Consider the following 14777-nt stretch of genomic DNA (forward strand, 5'->3'; position numbering starts at 1 on the left):
GGGCTGGCTGGGCCCGGGGCTGAGCTCCCCAGCTGCGGCAGCAGGCAATCGTGGCTGCAAATTGGGATCAGATGTGGGCAACCTCCCTCTCTAAATGCAGCACTCCGGGGCTGCCGGGCTGGTTTAGCTCTGCCTGGGGAGGAGGAGGAATAGGAGGGTGTTGGTGGGCTGTTTTGGGTGTTGGTGGGCTCTAGGGTGACTGCGGGGACCTCCAGAGTGTGGTGCTCCCTTGGGAGAGCTGTGTTTTCCTTGGGGAGTGTCCCTGCCAGCCCTGGGAGCTGCTTCCCTGCCTCTTTCTCTGCCTGTGCCAGGCTGGAGCGGGCTCTTCCCGGAGCAAGGGATGATGCAGGAGCTGGTGGCTGGTGTGGAGAGGATCAGGTTTGACTCGGAGGCTGACGTGGAGCAGCAGCGAGGAGCTCGGCCCCTGCCCTTCCCGGGGGTGGACAGTAAGCTGGGGACAGCGTTGCGGGGGCTTTTGGGGTTCTTCTCTTGCTGCCCTCGCACAACACCCGGGTGGTTTTTGTCCTGGCTCCGGGCGTTGTCCCCTCAGGGGTGCAGCCGGCGAAGCTGTCGGGGGGGCTGCCAGGGTCCCCCGTGTCCCCGTGGTGCCAGCAGCGGCGGTGGCAGCTCTCTGCCCCCCGGGGCTGTGGGTGCAGTGGGGACAGGCTGGCTGTGACAGGGCTGTCCCAGGCGTGCAGGGCCGCCCCCGGCACGGCGGGGCCAAGCCCGCGGTGTGCAAGCATTGGCTGCGAGGGCTCTGCAAGAGGGGCGACGGCTGCGACTTCCTGCACGACTACGACGCCACCAGGATGCCCGAGTGCTATTTCTACTCCAAGTTCGGTGGGTGCGGGGCTGGGCATCCCACGGAACCTCTTCCCACCCCTCCCCGAGCCTCTCCCGTCCCAGCGCTCGCGTCCCTCGGGCCTGGCCTCGAGCAAGCGGCTGATGCCACCTCCTGACTGCGGGAAGAAGTGCCACTGTCACGCAGCCAGGGTCACCGTCCCCCCCCCCCCCCAAACCAAACCCCTGTTCCCAGGGCACCCCAATTCCTTCCATGCAGCCCATCCTTGAACCATTCCCGCCGCGTTTGGCTCGAAGGAGCATTGTCCCAAATGTCCCACCCCTTCTCCCGCAGGTGAGTGCAGCAACCAGGACTGTCCCTTCCTGCACGCCGGTGCCACCGCCAGCGCCGTGGGCTGTCCCTGGTACGACCGTGGCTTTTGCAGGCACGGTGAGCTGGGCCAGGGCTGGGTGGGCAGGGGGTGCCCGGTGGGGATTTGGGCTCGGGGCTGCGGGGAAAGCGGAGCTCCCACAGCCCCGCTGCGAGGCCGTGTCCTTGTGAGTGTCCCCTCTGCCTGGCAGGTCCCCTGTGCAAGTACAAGCACACGAGGAGGGTGATGTGTGCCAACTACCTGGTGGGCTTCTGCCCGGAGGGACCCAAGTGCAAATTCGTGCAGTACGTACTGGGCAGGCTGGGAATGGGGCTGGGGGGGAAAATCCCCTCTCTGAGGCGGCTGTGGCCCTTGCAGGGTCAGGGACAAGGACCTGAAGGGTCTGAATTAAGCAACCCCCACACCCAAGCTGTGCTGGTGACCTCAGGGTCAGCGGTGGGTGGGCAGGGGACAGCGCTGGTCCCCATGGAGGTGCCTGTACCAGCTCCAGGATGTCCCTGAGGGGCTCAGGAGGATTTGGGGGCAGCACAGGGAGTAACTGCCCGTCCTCTGTGTCCCCTCCAGCCTCAAGGCCGGGCTGATGGTGAGCAGCACAGACCCATCCAAGGTGAAGCTGTTTTCCCTGTGCCCGTGGGGGTGATGCCCCAGCTGCTCCCAGCTCCTGTGGGGCAGCAGCTGCCAACTGCCCCTCCTGCCCCGTTTCCCCCAGGAAGCTGGATGTCCATGGGGGCTGGTACAGCGGGATCTGACTGCTGCAGAGGAGAGGGGAGGTGAGGACGTGCCACCCAAGGAGCCACCTCCACATGTCACCCAGCACCTGGCAGCTCATCTGTGGGACACCAGTGGGTGTCCCCCGAGCCCGCAGAACCTGCTGGAAGGAGGCACCTGCTCCAAGGTGAGAGATTTTTGGGAATGGGAGGGCTGGGAGCAGCGGTCTCACCTTGGAGGGAGGGTGAGGGGCAGCAGGTGCTGTGGGGATTCCCGCAGTGCTCCCAAAACAGCCTCCTGGACTGGAAATGTCCTTTCCCTGTGTTATTTGGCCATGTTCCCCCAGAGCTGGGGTGGGAACCAGCAGGGAAGGAGGGATGTTTTGGGACTGAAACAACCTGACTGCAGGGTTTGAGTGATAATAACCAACGGGAGAACCCTGGGAGCAACAAACCCCTCTGGGTCAGAGGTTTGGTGTGGTTGGAGATCTGGGGGTGCTGTTTCCATGATCCCACTCCACTGGAAATGGGATCAAAACGAACGTGTGGGAACGTGGCAGCGGCTGATGCAGCCCAAACCCATTCCCTGTGTCCCCAGAGAGGATCAGCCAGTCCGTGCCGGTGAGAGCGGGAGGACTCCGCTGGAAATGCTGCTGGGGAAGTGACTGCAGTGCTCCCACACGGACCAGGGAAGGAGGACACCACACAACATGACGGAGACGGCACCGGGGCAGCGGCTGGACTAGAGAAGCCAGCGGGGTTTGCCCAGCACCAGCTCACAGGCTGCACAGAAATCACTCCATACAATGGGAATCGGGACTTCCCACGGCTGGCTGCTGGCTGTGGGCAGGCTGGGACAGCAGCAGCAGCATTCCCAGGGTGTGAACAGGGGCAGGACTGGCTGGTGCCAGGATCCTGGGCACAGCGGTGAGGGTGTGCTCATCCCTTGGGAAGGGGGCACAAAGCACCACGTTTGAGATCACAACCCAAGCAGGAAAGGAAAACCCACACAGGTTTTTATTGCTGGTGAGAGAGTTTTTGGTGCAACACCTCTGTCACGGCACTACTGCACTCTGCAGAATAAAGAGCTCAGACTTTTAATTCTTGGCTTTTCTTCCATGCCTGCAACGTGACCAACCCTTTCCCAGACACGTCTGGGAATGGCAGGCTCCAACTAGCACTCCTGACTGTCCTGGTTTGTCTGCTGCAGACACGGGTTTGCCCCTTGGGCACAACAGCTCATCCCATGGATTTTTCTTCCCTGGAATTAGGGTGCTGTGGTCTGAGCTGCTGCTCCAGTGCCTTCATACAGGTCCTGGCCAGTCCCACCAGCACCAGGGGTGAGTACAAACTGGGCTGGGCCAGGCACAGCTCTGAATTTAAAGGGAATGGGTGTTGGGGTTGGAGTCCACCCTGCCACAACCCTCAGTGCCCACACTCAGCTACAGCAGAATGACCAAATACTCTCTAATGCCAGCTCAGGACAAGGCGCTGTCCCATGTCCCAGTCAAGGGATGTGGGACTCTGCAGCCTCCAGGAGCTCTGCTGCCCACACAGATCTCTCAGGGTGGCTCTAAGGCTTTCTTACCTCACTACTAAAAGCTGCCTGACCCACAGAGGAGTGAGCACAGGCTGGCCCTGTCACCTCTCTGCTACACGAGGGGACCTGCAAAGCGGCCCCTCCTCAGCTCCAGCCCCAACCAGGCCTCTGCTGCTGGGAATTCCTGCTGGGATACCGGTCCTGGGTGCTTCTGCTGCCTCCCAAGGAGCCGTGGCTGTTCCTTGGGTGCTGCTCCAGCTCCTTCAGTGGTATTTTCGCCAGCGGTGCTGCTCTGAAAAAACAGGGAGAAAACCATTCCAGTGAAGCACAGGGATCTGTTTGAGGGCTCCAGCTGGGATGAGGAGCCCAACTGCAGCTTCTCTGTTTATGTGCTGCAAGGGGCAACCACCCAAACACCAGCAAATCCCTTGTCATTTGTCAGGGAATCCAGGGAACAGGAGCTCCTGTTGGAACATCTCCTCCCTCTGCTTTGAGCAGGCTTTTCAAAGGGCTCCTGACAATCCTGGAGCTCTCCAGGGAGGAGCTGTGAGTCAGCAGCTGTTATCAGCACTTTTATTAACCAAATTCCTCTGCCCACCTAGAGAATCCTGCTCTCTCAGCTCTGGGATTAGGCTTAAATGGGGGGAGTATTTAAATTATTCCAGAGCTTTAATTAACTAAAGCTAAATAGACTTTCCAAGTGCTGCAAAAGGAAGAACTCCTGAAACAGAAGACCCCAAGGAAGTCTTACTGAGGTGCTGATAGTTCCAGCCATAGCTGAGCAGGCAGTACCCAGCCAGGAGCATGGAGATCCCAGCGGGTCCCCCCCGCCTCACGTGGATGTATTTGGCACAGTAACTGCTCCAGGCTGTTGGGAGAGAAAGGAAAGGGAGAAATCATGGGCTGGTCTTGGGAATTCACTGTTTCCATGCAACTTTCCAAAGCTAAAATGTTGGGGATGTTTGTTTATTCCCAGTTCCAGAGGGCAGGGATGGATGGGATGTTGGGAAGGAATTGTTCCCTGGGAGGGTGGAGAGGGCCTGGCACAGGGTGCCCAGAGCAGCTGGGGCTGCCCCTGGATCCCTGGCAGTGCCCAAGGCCAGGCTGGACATTGGGGCTTGGAGCCCCCTGGGACAGGGGGAGGTGTGGGGGTGGCACTGGATCATCTTTATGGTCCCTCCCAACCCAAACCATTCCATCACTCCATGATTTGTGCCTCGTAAAGATCCGGGCTGGACACTTGGACCAATAAAGCACATCAGGGAAGTGGGATGAATCTGCCCCAAAAGCCAGGAATTCTCACCTTTCTGCACTGCTCCCAGCAGCCCCTGGGGAGAGAAGTTGCAGGTGCTGATCCAGGTGTGCAGCTCCCCCAGCCTCACCTCCATCAGGGGCCTCTCCGAGAGGGGACCTGCGGGGTGACAAGTGACAATGCTCACAGCGTGGTGTCCCTGCTCCCTGTCCCTGCTCCCTGTGCTGGGTGGGGAGCAGGGAGCTGGGATACGACGTGGAATTTGGGCTTGGAAAAGGAGAGGGAATCAGCTCTCCCACAAAGCCTGGGCTCCACCAGCCCAAACACGCAAGAGCCTGACTCCAGCCTCCATAAAAACATCAACCATTGGCTTTGCAGGCTGGAGGAGGCGCAGTTAAACCTCCTTGGATTCTCCTGGATCCTTTCCTGGGTGAGCCCAGCAGCTCAGCATTCCCTACCCCTCCTCTCCCATTCCCAGCTGCCATTCCAGCAAATCCCAGCACAGAGCCTTTTGTTTACCTTGTTGCCCCTGCGAGAAACCGCCCCTTGGTGTCTCCACTGTGATCCTCACATCTTCTTGGAAACGCTTCCCTGGAAAAATCCTCAGCCCTTCATAATCGGGATACAAGTCTGGAAACCACTCGAAGCCCCTGGCGCCGGCCCTGGTGCTCCTGCCAGAGGCCTGGCATGAACAGGTGGGCTGGATTTTGGGGGCGTGGAGCAGAGCCAGCCCCGGGTCTCTGCCCAGGCTCAGGATGGGCTCGGACACTCCGTCCATCTGCTCCCCGCTGTCCCGCGGCCCCGGCAGGCTGCTGAGCTCATTCTTGGATGTCCCCCGGCCGTGAGCTCCGAACGCCTCCGTCAGTGACAGATGGAGGTTCTTGGGGTGCAAAGCAGACACGGGGGCTTTATGTCCCACCCCAACTTCCAGGTGCACCTGCTCCTCCTCTCCTGCCGTGGGTTTGTCTCTCCCCTCCTGCCGGACGAGGTCACCGGGGCTATTTCTGCTTTCAGGGGGCTCTTGAAGTACCTTTGTTGCCTTTAAACGGCTTTTTTCTTCCTTAGAGCTCCCAGCCCCGTTCCCCACGGCTCCCTGGCTCCGAGTCTCCTTGCGCTTGGATTTTGGAGCAGTTTTGGGGCGCTGCGGGGGGGGAGCAGGACCGGGATCCGTCCCTTGTCCGGGCGCTCCGCGGCCTCCCGCTGCCCCTGCCCCGCTCCCGGGCTCCTTCTCCCGGAGCACCCTGGCACGGTGCTTCCGGATCACCACCTTCAGCCCCTTCTCCAGCTTCCCGGGAACATCCTCCACCTCCTCGGGGTGCAGATCCAGGCTCCTGGCCACGTCCTGCACCGCGGGCTCCGCGCTTCCCTCGCTCCCTCCCGCCGCCGCCGCCTCCCGGGGCTGCCCGGGGCCGGAGCCGCTCCCGGCGGCGGCAGCACCCGGACCTCGGGCGGTACCGGGGGACGGGCCGGGACCTGGCGCTGGTGTGGGCCCCGGCACGCAGCCGGCGGCGGGGGAGGGCTGGGGGCTCGCTGCCGGCGCCGATCCCGGTGCGCTGGCGGGGGCCGGGCGGGGGCTCGATCCCGGAGGCGGCGGCGATCCCGGTGGCGGCGGCGGGCGCGGCGCGGCCTTGCAGTGCGGGAGGTGGGCGCGGAGCCGCTTGAAGGGCCGGCGGCAGTGCGGGCACAGCTCCGGCCCCGCCGCCATCGCCGCGCGGGCCCCCCCGCCCCTCACGGGGCCGCGCGGTGACGTCACAACGGCGCGGCTCCCCCCGCCGCCGGCGCGCGCGGCGCGCTGTGACGTCACAATGGCGCAGCCCCGCCCGCGCGGGCGCACGCCGTGACGTCACGGGGGCGAGGCGGCCGCGGCGGAAGCGGCGGTCGGGGCCGGGCAGGGCCGCGCTGCCGCCCCTCACCGCGGCCTCCGCCCCTCACCGCGGCCTCCCGCGGCCTCCCCGCGGCCTCCCGCCCGCCCCGCCGCGCTCCGACCCGCCATGAGCTGCCGGCAGCCGCTGCCGAGCGAGCGGGGAGCGAGACAGAGGTGGGCGAGGGCAGCGCGGCCTGAGGGCGGGGGGGAAGGAGGGGCTGGGCTGAGGGGAGGGGGCTCGGCCGCTCGGAGCAGCCCCGGGGGCACCGCGCGGGGAGGGCGGGGGTTGGCTTGAGGGGGGTGCGGGGGTGGGGGGTGGGAAAGGGGAGAGCGGCCCCCGAGCGCTGGGAGGGATTAAATGGGGCTGCGGGGTGAAAGGTTTCGGGCGGGGAGGTGCGGTGCGTTCGGGAGGTCGAAGGGACGTCGAGGATGCAGAGGGTTCGGGGGGGATTCTCGGCCTGGTGGCGGAGGAACCAGAGGGATCATGGAGCGGGTGGGAGCTGGGCCGGAGCTGTGAGGCAGTGGGGGATCATGGAGTCAGGGAATGGGGTGGAAGGGACCTTAAAGCCCTTCCCGTTCCACCCCTGCCGTGGGCAGGGACACCTTCCGTAGCCCAGGGTGCTCCCAGCCCTGTCCGAGCTGGACTGGAGGTGTCGGGGTCACTGCAGGTGTTGAGGAAAGGAAGGATCCAGAGGCAAAGGCGGGGTGAGGGGGGAATGTCCCTTCCGCAGAGAGCGTTCCGGGCCCGGGGGCAGCCGGGGGACAGCGTTTGGTGCCTGTGCTCGCAGGGATGGCGAGCGGGGAGGCAGCGCTGGGCTGTAGGCGTGGGCCAAATCCTGGCAGCTGAGGCTGCTGCACAGCCTGGCTGTGAGAAAGGATCCAGTTATAAATACCTCCCTCGGTCTGTTTTGACTCATTCGAGCACGGATTAATTTTAGGCACCAAAACAGCTCCGTCCTGTGTTTTGGAGGCTGCTGAGATCCTGGCTGACTTGTCACATTTGTATGGTGGGGGAAAATCGTTTGATGTTGGTGTGGAAATTCTGTGGACAGGGATTCTGGGATGCTGCTGGGGATCAGCTGCTGTGTCGATGTCAAAGAATCGCTGAATGGTTTGGGTTGGAAGTGACCTTAAATCTCATCCAGTCCCACCCCCTGCCATGGGCAGGGACACTTCCCAGTATTCCAGGTTGCTCCAAGCCCTGTCCAACCTGGTCTTTGAGGTCTTCCCTCTGTCTCCTCTAATCTGGGAATATTAGCACCGCCCCCCTCCCATTATTCTCCTCCAAACTCCGCTTTGCCTTGATGTCTGCAAAGATTTGGATAAAAATTAGGTTAAAACTTGTACCTACCAGGCCAAACAGTACAAGATGTCACGAGAGGGTGGCAAATACATCAGAAACAGGGACGAGTTTGTTTTCCACGAGGTGTTTCCTGACAAAACCTTATTTCCACGTGGGAAATATGATTGTTTTGGAATGTGGCTTGACTCCAAACACTGTCAGAGTTTGGAGAGACTAAAGAAAGCCCTTGTGGGGTGGTGTGAGCAGGTGAATAATTGGGTGTTCATTGAAAATGTGGTCACTGCCACTTGTCCTGGTGCTGTCCCCGGCCTGTCAGGTGTCACTCCGAGCGCAGGGATTATTTTTAGATGTGCAAGGCTGACAATTGTTAAACGAGTTTATTTAGAAGGATGATTTTAATGTGAGTCCACGTCCCTTAAACTGACAGGAAACAGCTTGTGAGAAACAGGATCTTTTTCTCTGTGCCCTTAGGCAGCAGCTAAAAGGGGAATATGAGAGTCCACAGCACCTCGGGGGTCTGGATGCGTCCTGCATTAATTTATCAAGTGTTCCTGCTTTTTTGGGTGCCTTCAGAGAACAAACCAGAAGGTAGATCAGCGAGCTGATCATTTATTTTCCCCCTGAATTTCCTGTAGGAAGAGGAGAAGGAATGGCAATGAAGATGATGGTCACGTTCCCCAGACAAAGCGTAGCACCAGGAACACTGTCCTGCAGGACTCGTGGGACACTGAGGTGAGAGCCTTCCCAGGCAAATCCACTTGCCTTCCGTGCTGCATTTCCACAGCAGCTGGAATATCTTGTGCATTTTTAAAAATTTTTATTTCTTAGCTATGTGTTTGACGTGGTGAGGTTTGACTTGGTGACATCAGAGGCTGAAATCTGTAAAGGGCAGTTTGGAAATCAGCATTTCCAGTGAGCCTGGTTATCCCTGGTATGAATATTTCTGGGAAGAAATTCCAAATCCTGCTTTGCAACACCCAGGGAAATAATTCCCTGCCATGTCTGGTTTTGCTGTGTGGGATGAGCTGTGACCAGAGCTGAGGGGATGGTGAGGGTGGATGTGTCCCTGTGCTCGCTTTGCCTGACCATCAGCTCTGCCTGTACTTACAGTGAGGTGGTTATTTGTGGGAGAAAGACAAAACACATTCCAGGCAGGCCTTATCTGATGTGGAAAAAATGCTCTGATAGAGCTGCTCAGCTTAAGCAAGACTTGTTCACAGCCAGAACACTCAGACTCAAACGATTTGGTTTTGTCTCATATTTTCCACGATTTTTTTTTCTGGATGTGGGATAAACTCTGTTGTTTTCTTACCCCTCACCAGACAGGTGTTCTCTTGCTGCAGTTTGAGATTGCTTTTCTTAAAAAAAATTCGCTGATTTCCCAACTGCTGCCAGATTTCCTGAGATGTCACCTGTGTGAATCACCTGAAAGTTCACTGTGAGCAACGTCCTTGTGTTGCAAAACATTCGTGGAGAAGAGGGTGCAGAGCAGAGGCCCCCTCCTGGTCTGCATCCCTGGAAGTTAATGAAATTAATTTCTTTGAAGGTTTTGCAAATATCCTTGGTTTTTTAGAGCCTTTTCTCTTTGAAGGTGGACTGTAATGAGCAATTACAGTCTGAATTATTACAGAATTAACTGGGTTATTCAACTGTTAATTATACTCCGCAGAAAATATTTAATTGCTGTGTAACTTTGAGCTCTTTTATAATCTGGAAATGGTTTCAAATGTATATTAATACATTGCTGTTGTGAGGGAGACTCTTTTAACCTATACAGGTAGATTATGTGATAGGACACTGCTGGAAAATGCTTTAGGAGCTGCTGCCCATCATGAAGGAATTCTCCAGGATTAGAACTGCCCTGGTTGCTGTGTTGCTGTTTTTTCAGGAGGGAGACTTTGCATTTTGGGGTGTGATGGGGAGAAGCAGCCCTGGTTTGTTGCCATCTGACACTGAATCACTTGTCCAACAGGTCAAACCCCTCCGTGTGTGTAGAGTAGTTAAAGGCTAAAGCAGCTTTGTGGCGGGAGGAGGACGGATTTAGTGTGGAACGAGGGATTGAAGTAGGAGTAATGAAATTAAGGATATCAGGAAAACCCTCGATGGTGAGTGGCAGAAGCACCTTTGCTTGTCGTGTGAACACCTGGTGTTTGGGCAGAGCCACTAAAAGCAGGACTGGCAGTGGGTTTGTGGCCACACAGGAGGGGTGACCTTAACCCTGGCCTGGTTTCCTGGGTGCTGCGAGGGAACAGCTCGGGCATGGCTGACCCAGGGCAAGGTCACTGCTCAGCCTAACAGAGACTCTGCTTCTTGCATGCACTTGCCTGGTAGAAGTCTGGTTTTAACACATTAAACCCTGGTGGGAGGCAGGGAGGAGCTCTCACTGCTGAGGAATGTGGACACAGCTTCCCAAACACCACCGGCCCCGTTCTCTGGGGAACAGAATTCCCAGTGTTTTCTCCTGATGAATGGAGCTTTTTCTATCTTTTTTTTTTTTTTTTGGCTTGTTTTCTTGTCAGATCCCTGAACTGAGCATGCCCAAAAATTCAAGCCACGAGATTAAATCTGTATTATTCCAACATTTGGTTAAGGACTTCCTGTGCCAAAGGGAGAAATCCTTGTGCTCATTGTGCATGAGTGCTTCCGATTGGTGTCGCTTGGAAAGTCTCAGCCAGTTTGTAACACTTGTATTTAGTTTCCTGATACTTTGCTGCCTGCAAAGACACCTCTTGCTGGTTAAAAATCCCCACGGGTTTTGGGGTATTGACTGGGAAAGGGGGAGCGGGAGCAATTTGTGACTTCCGAGAGCACGTGAGAGTCGCTTTTCATCGCAGGGGGTTACACACCTGCTTTCTGTGGAACATTACCCAAAGTCCTGATTCCTGTGGCCTGTTTGAGTTCAAATTGACTGTTCCCTCTTTGAGAACAACACAACCTCAGGGTGGCAATCAGGCAGCTGCACTTTAAACAGGACTTGGCTTTTGGCAGGATCTCTTCCCTTTTTTTTTTTTCAGGATCTCTTACACATTTTGCTCTGCAGAATGAGGTGAAGGGAGGTTTTTCCTTAGTGGCAGTTCAAACCTGGGCTGTTTTGTGATGTTATCCCTCAGTCCCTCACTTTGAATCCCACTGCTCACCGAACCAGATCCGATTCCAAAGGATTTGGTGTTTTCCCCCACTGCATTATCCTTTCACCCAGGACAGGCAGCACCCCTGACTTCAGCTTTCACAGGATGGAAACAGATTCCCTTCAATCTCCATCAGTGCTGCTTTTTGGCCAGGTGCTGTAAGGATGTGCCATTCCTGCTGCTCCTGGAGAAGCCACTCCCAGGTTACAGCCACCCTGAGGGTGACAGAAACCTCAGCTCTGGGGTTCAGTCCGTGGACAGGCACAGACACGGGGCTGGAGCTGCAGCCAACGTTAAACATTAGCGAGGCAGAGCCTTGGCCACGGAATTTCACTTCCTGTTCAGCCTGTCCTCCCTTTTCCAGGAGCTCAGCTGTGTTGTTTGCCCTGCCCTGGGATTTGGGTAGAAATCCATTGCTTGCCCCCAAATCAAGCCAGGAGAAGTTGTAGTGGATCCTGCAAGGGGAATCGCACTCACAGGAATGCTGAGATTCCCAGTTGTGCTCTGCAGCCTGGGGAATCACCAAGGAAAACCCTTTGCTCTCATTTTCCCAGGGAAGGAAGCGAGTCCCGAGTGTTCTGGCTGACCCTTTCCTTCCTGAATAACTTCTGCAAACCCGAGTTTCTCGTAGTTCCTCTTTGTTCTGGCTGGTGCCAGGATTGAAGCACCGCCGGGTTCTTGGCAGAGAGCAAATCAAAGTTCTTGTCCCCCTCTCTTGCGGGAAGGGCTGGTCTTCAGTTCTAACTAAAACCAGATCGTGGCTCTGTTAAACTCACCTCGGGAGATGCTGAGAGCAGCGGGGGCTGAGTGGCTCTCTCCAGTTCCTGTCAGGAGGGATTGGCACAGATCTGCACATTTAACGGGACATTTGTTTGTTTTAAAACTTAAAGTGTGATGTTAAGGGTTAATGAGCCCAGTAAACCTTGAAGATGCCCTTTTGATTATTTTTAAATGTCACTGGGCTGCTTTGCTTTGCCCCTGTAAAGCTTTGTTGATGCCTGTCTTGCTGACTTGATGACTTCAAGGATTCTTTTCTTGTCTGATTGTAGTCCAAATGCGTTACAGAATGCGCACCACAGCCTGGGGACATGGTAGGTGCTCCATGTGATTTGGGCAATGACAAAGGGGTGCCAGTGCTAGTGAATCTTTGCACAGAGAACTGGAAATAAAGAGGGTCTGACCAACCACATCTGTCACCAGCCTGAGGTGTCAGAAGCACGTCCCAGGACACTCTGCCGGCTTTACAAACCTCCGAGATGCACAAAATAATCGCTACTAACAGCTGGAAAATGTTTGTTGAGACGTGAAACGCGAGCAGCAAGCGAGGCCAAGTTCTCATGCGCGTTTTTACCTTGATTTGCAGAAGGTGGCTGTAACGAAGCTCACTAAGGAGCGCAGACTAAAAGGAAACAAAGTGTCCTGTGCGGTGGGTTTCTCTCCAAGGCTGCCCTGACCCCTCCAGCATCGCGTGTGACTCTTTGTGCTGCTCTGCAACAGCAGCTGGGCTGCCCAGCACCACCCCCAGCTCCTCCCTGTCCTTCCGGGGCTCTCTCCCTCTCTAGATTTAGGAAGAGGAGCTGGTTGCTCCCGTGGTTCCATTGTGCTCCCTCGGGAATGACCCCGCTGTGTGCTTCTCTCTCCTCGCAGCCTGGGGCCCTTGGCTTGGCTTGCTGTGCTCCCTCAGAGCTGAAGCATTTTTGGTGCTCAGCAAAACAAAGGAATTTGTTAGGGTTGGATGGTCGGGATCGATGGCGGATCAGGGCCGGGGGGAGGGTTGTGTTCCACCCCAAAGAGCCACAGTGCCTCCCTGGACACACTGCTGGGTGCAGTTTGCACCATTCCTGAGTTACTCCGGGCACTGGAAGTGGTGCTGACTGGTAAATCCCTGAGGATTTCTCGAAATTTGTCCTCCTCTGCTGTGGCCACAAAGCTTTGACTTCTGTGGCTTAATGCTTAGAAAAATGTAGGTTTTTTTAGCTGCTGTCACTTACTCTGCTTTTATGAATCATTTATGGGACAGCAGAGTAGCCACTTGCTGATTGACTCACCCAAATATTTGCAGGTCCTGACCAGCAGATCACACAGAACTAAAATATTCCAGCTGGGACTAATGGAACCTTTCCTTAGCAGCCCTTAAAATGGTGTGAGCCAAGCAGTTTTATGTCTTTGAATCCCTTATGATGACGGCAAATGCTCTTCCAGCCATTCCCATGAAACGCGGTTATCCTAAATGCTGGCAGATGAGCCCTGGCCTCTTATTCCAGTCCAATGCTGAGTTCTTTTTGCTGCATGAGGACATCTTTGGTGCCTGTTGCTCTTTCACTGTCACGTCAAGTAAATTGGTATGGAATTGCTATGGAACACTTCCAGTTAGCACTGCCATGGAGTGCTTAACTGGGAGAGGAGTACTCGATGTCAGGGTGTTCAGAGACTTCGAATGGGTGTTGTGTGCGTTGGTTTCTAACAGCCTCTTGCTTTGGGTGCTTCAGGTGTCACTTTAGGATTGCCTCCTAGGAAAATGCTTGCATGGTGCTTCCCTCAAACCTCTGCTAGAGCAGGTGTGCCAAACCTGCCCTGCCTGCTGTACTGACACGTGCAGCTCCCTGGGAATGCTCTTTATTTTCCAATTCTCAGATGAATCCAGCAAACTTCACTAGTGCTAACGTGGGGCTGGGGGCAGAGCTGAGGGGTTTAACTGGGAAGGATTGAAATCCAACATCCCAGAGGTCACTGAACCCCGGGTGAAGGCTTGTCCCTTCAGCTCTGTGACACGGGTGTGGGCAACAACAGCCTCTCCATGCCAAGGTGGATTTATTCAGTCCATCAGGCTGGAAATGTGGAAGGGAGGGATTTCTCCTAAAGGTTTGCTTCCGTGGGGTGAGGAAGAAATGTCTGATGTTGCTGTTCACCCTCTGTGTGTCCCAGTCCTCCAGCAGTGACAGCGGGAGCAGCAGCAGCAGCAGCTGTAGCAGCAGCAGCATCAACAGCCCTGACAGAGCAGAGTCCAGCCTCAACCCCAGGATTGCAGGATCCAGCCCTGTCTCATCCCAGCCCTTCCACGAGCAGTCTGCACTAAGCCAAGGTCCTTACTTCCACATCAACCAGATCCTGAAGGAAGCCCACTTCCACAGCCTACAGAGCCGGGGACGCCTCCCTACATGATGACCCAGCAGCTCCCTGCCTTCTGTGAAGGGACAGCACTGTGTAGATTTGATATTTCAACTTCAAAGTTTGTTAAAATGGAATTGCACAAATTGCCTGTTGCCTTTTCAGTCTATATTTGAAATAACAGGTTAACAGGAGATTGTTTACTTGTGGTTTGCTGCACTATTGCAATGCAAAAGGGGCTTTGAAGCAATTTTTATAGGATTCTTTTTGGGGTGGTTCTAAAGTACGTGGCAAGAGGAGACTGAGGAGTCCACATGTGTGTTATAGGATTGCAAACTGTCCAATTCCAATCGACTGCCTAATCTGTTTGTTAGCAAGTTGTTGCTTTCTGTAAAGTTCTCTTAAGCGTTCCTCTTCAGTTTTATAAGTCCTTTTTTAATTTCAATAAACTAGTTAAAAAATGATTTGGCACCATAATTTTTTGAGCATTTAGAGCTAGTGAGAATAGGAGCAGTGAGTGCAGGTCCTTAGGCCTGTGAGCTGTGAGCTCCCACCCAGCTCAGGGTGATGAGGCTTCTCTCATGAGCTTCACTGCTGCAGGACTGGAAGGGAAATGTGAATTTAGACCCAGGACAGGTCGGGCAGGTGCTGCAGGGGCCACTCAGAGCAGGGTGGTGGTGCCTGAAGGGCATGGGAGTCCTAC

The 14777-nt window shown here is 56.0% G+C and overlaps 3 protein-coding genes across 6 annotated transcripts; 2 read left to right on the forward strand and 1 right to left on the reverse strand.

Moving 5' to 3' along the window:
* The first annotated feature begins 200 nt into the window (after positions 1–200).
* CPSF4L (cleavage and polyadenylation specific factor 4 like) lies at positions 201–2980 on the forward strand. The gene is made up of 7 exons (XM_048323421.1): positions 201–446; positions 691–840; positions 1136–1231; positions 1363–1456; positions 1737–1779; positions 1882–2067; positions 2478–2980. The coding sequence occupies exons 1-7, from the start codon at positions 341–343 to the stop codon at positions 2502–2504; spliced, it is 702 nt and encodes a 233-aa protein (XP_048179378.1). The 5' UTR covers positions 201–340; the 3' UTR covers positions 2505–2980.
* Positions 2871–6400, reverse strand: C19H17orf80 (chromosome 19 C17orf80 homolog). Of its 2 annotated transcripts, XM_048323419.1 has the most exons (4): positions 5191–6400; positions 4723–4830; positions 4171–4287; positions 2871–3711 (listed from the first exon to the last, which is right to left on the reverse strand). In XM_048323419.1, the coding sequence occupies exons 1-4, from the start codon at positions 6374–6376 to the stop codon at positions 3683–3685; spliced, it is 1440 nt and encodes a 479-aa protein (XP_048179376.1). In that variant the 5' UTR covers positions 6377–6400; the 3' UTR covers positions 2871–3682. The 2 variants fall into 2 exon arrangements, with proteins under 2 accessions (XP_048179376.1, XP_048179377.1); XM_048323420.1 differs by lacking the exon at positions 4171–4287.
* Positions 6401–6590: 190 nt separating this feature from the next.
* On the forward strand, positions 6591–14538 carry FAM104A (family with sequence similarity 104 member A). 3 transcript variants are annotated; one of them, XM_048323423.1, is made up of 4 exons: positions 6591–6709; positions 8474–8570; positions 12016–12057; positions 13892–14538. In XM_048323423.1, the coding sequence occupies exons 1-4, from the start codon at positions 6663–6665 to the stop codon at positions 14126–14128; spliced, it is 423 nt and encodes a 140-aa protein (XP_048179380.1). In that variant the 5' UTR covers positions 6591–6662; the 3' UTR covers positions 14129–14538. The 3 variants fall into 3 exon arrangements, with proteins under 3 accessions (XP_048179380.1, XP_048179379.1, XP_048179381.1); XM_048323422.1 differs by lacking the exon at positions 12016–12057 and adding an exon at positions 12330–12392; XM_048323424.1 differs by lacking the exon at positions 12016–12057 and having other exon boundaries at positions 6595–6709.
* The last annotated feature ends 239 nt before the right edge of the window (positions 14539–14777 follow it).

Source organism: Corvus hawaiiensis, chromosome 19 (genome assembly GCF_020740725.1).
Source record: "Corvus hawaiiensis isolate bCorHaw1 chromosome 19, bCorHaw1.pri.cur, whole genome shotgun sequence".
Taxonomy (NCBI): domain Eukaryota; kingdom Metazoa; phylum Chordata; class Aves; order Passeriformes; family Corvidae; genus Corvus; species Corvus hawaiiensis.

Coding starts and splice junctions, on each gene's coding strand:
- CPSF4L (XM_048323421.1), top strand. CDS start 341: ATGATGCAGGAGCTGGTGGCTGGTGTGGAGAGGATCAGGTTTGACTCG. Junction 1,232..1,362: donor CCGTGGCTTTTGCAGGCACG/GTGAGCTGGGCC, acceptor TCTGCCTGGCAG/GTCCCCTGTGCAAGTACAAG. Junction 1,457..1,736: donor CCCAAGTGCAAATTCGTGCA/GTACGTACTGGG, acceptor TGTCCCCTCCAG/CCTCAAGGCCGGGCTGATGG.
- C19H17orf80 (XM_048323419.1), bottom strand. CDS start 6,376: ATGGCGGCGGGGCCGGAGCTGTGCCCGCACTGCCGCCGGCCCTTCAAG. Junction 4,831..5,190: donor TTTCTCGCAGGGGCAACAAG/GTAAACAAAAGG, acceptor GTCACCCCGCAG/GTCCCCTCTCGGAGAGGCCC. Junction 4,288..4,722: donor GCTGGGAGCAGTGCAGAAAG/GTGAGAATTCCT, acceptor CTCTCCCAACAG/CCTGGAGCAGTTACTGTGCC.
- FAM104A (XM_048323422.1), top strand. CDS start 6,663: ATGAGCTGCCGGCAGCCGCTGCCGAGCGAGCGGGGAGCGAGACAGAG. Junction 6,710..8,473: donor GAGCGGGGAGCGAGACAGAG/GTGGGCGAGGGC, acceptor AATTTCCTGTAG/GAAGAGGAGAAGGAATGGCA. Junction 12,393..13,891: donor GAAACAAAGTGTCCTGTGCG/GTGGGTTTCTCT, acceptor TGTGTGTCCCAG/TCCTCCAGCAGTGACAGCGG.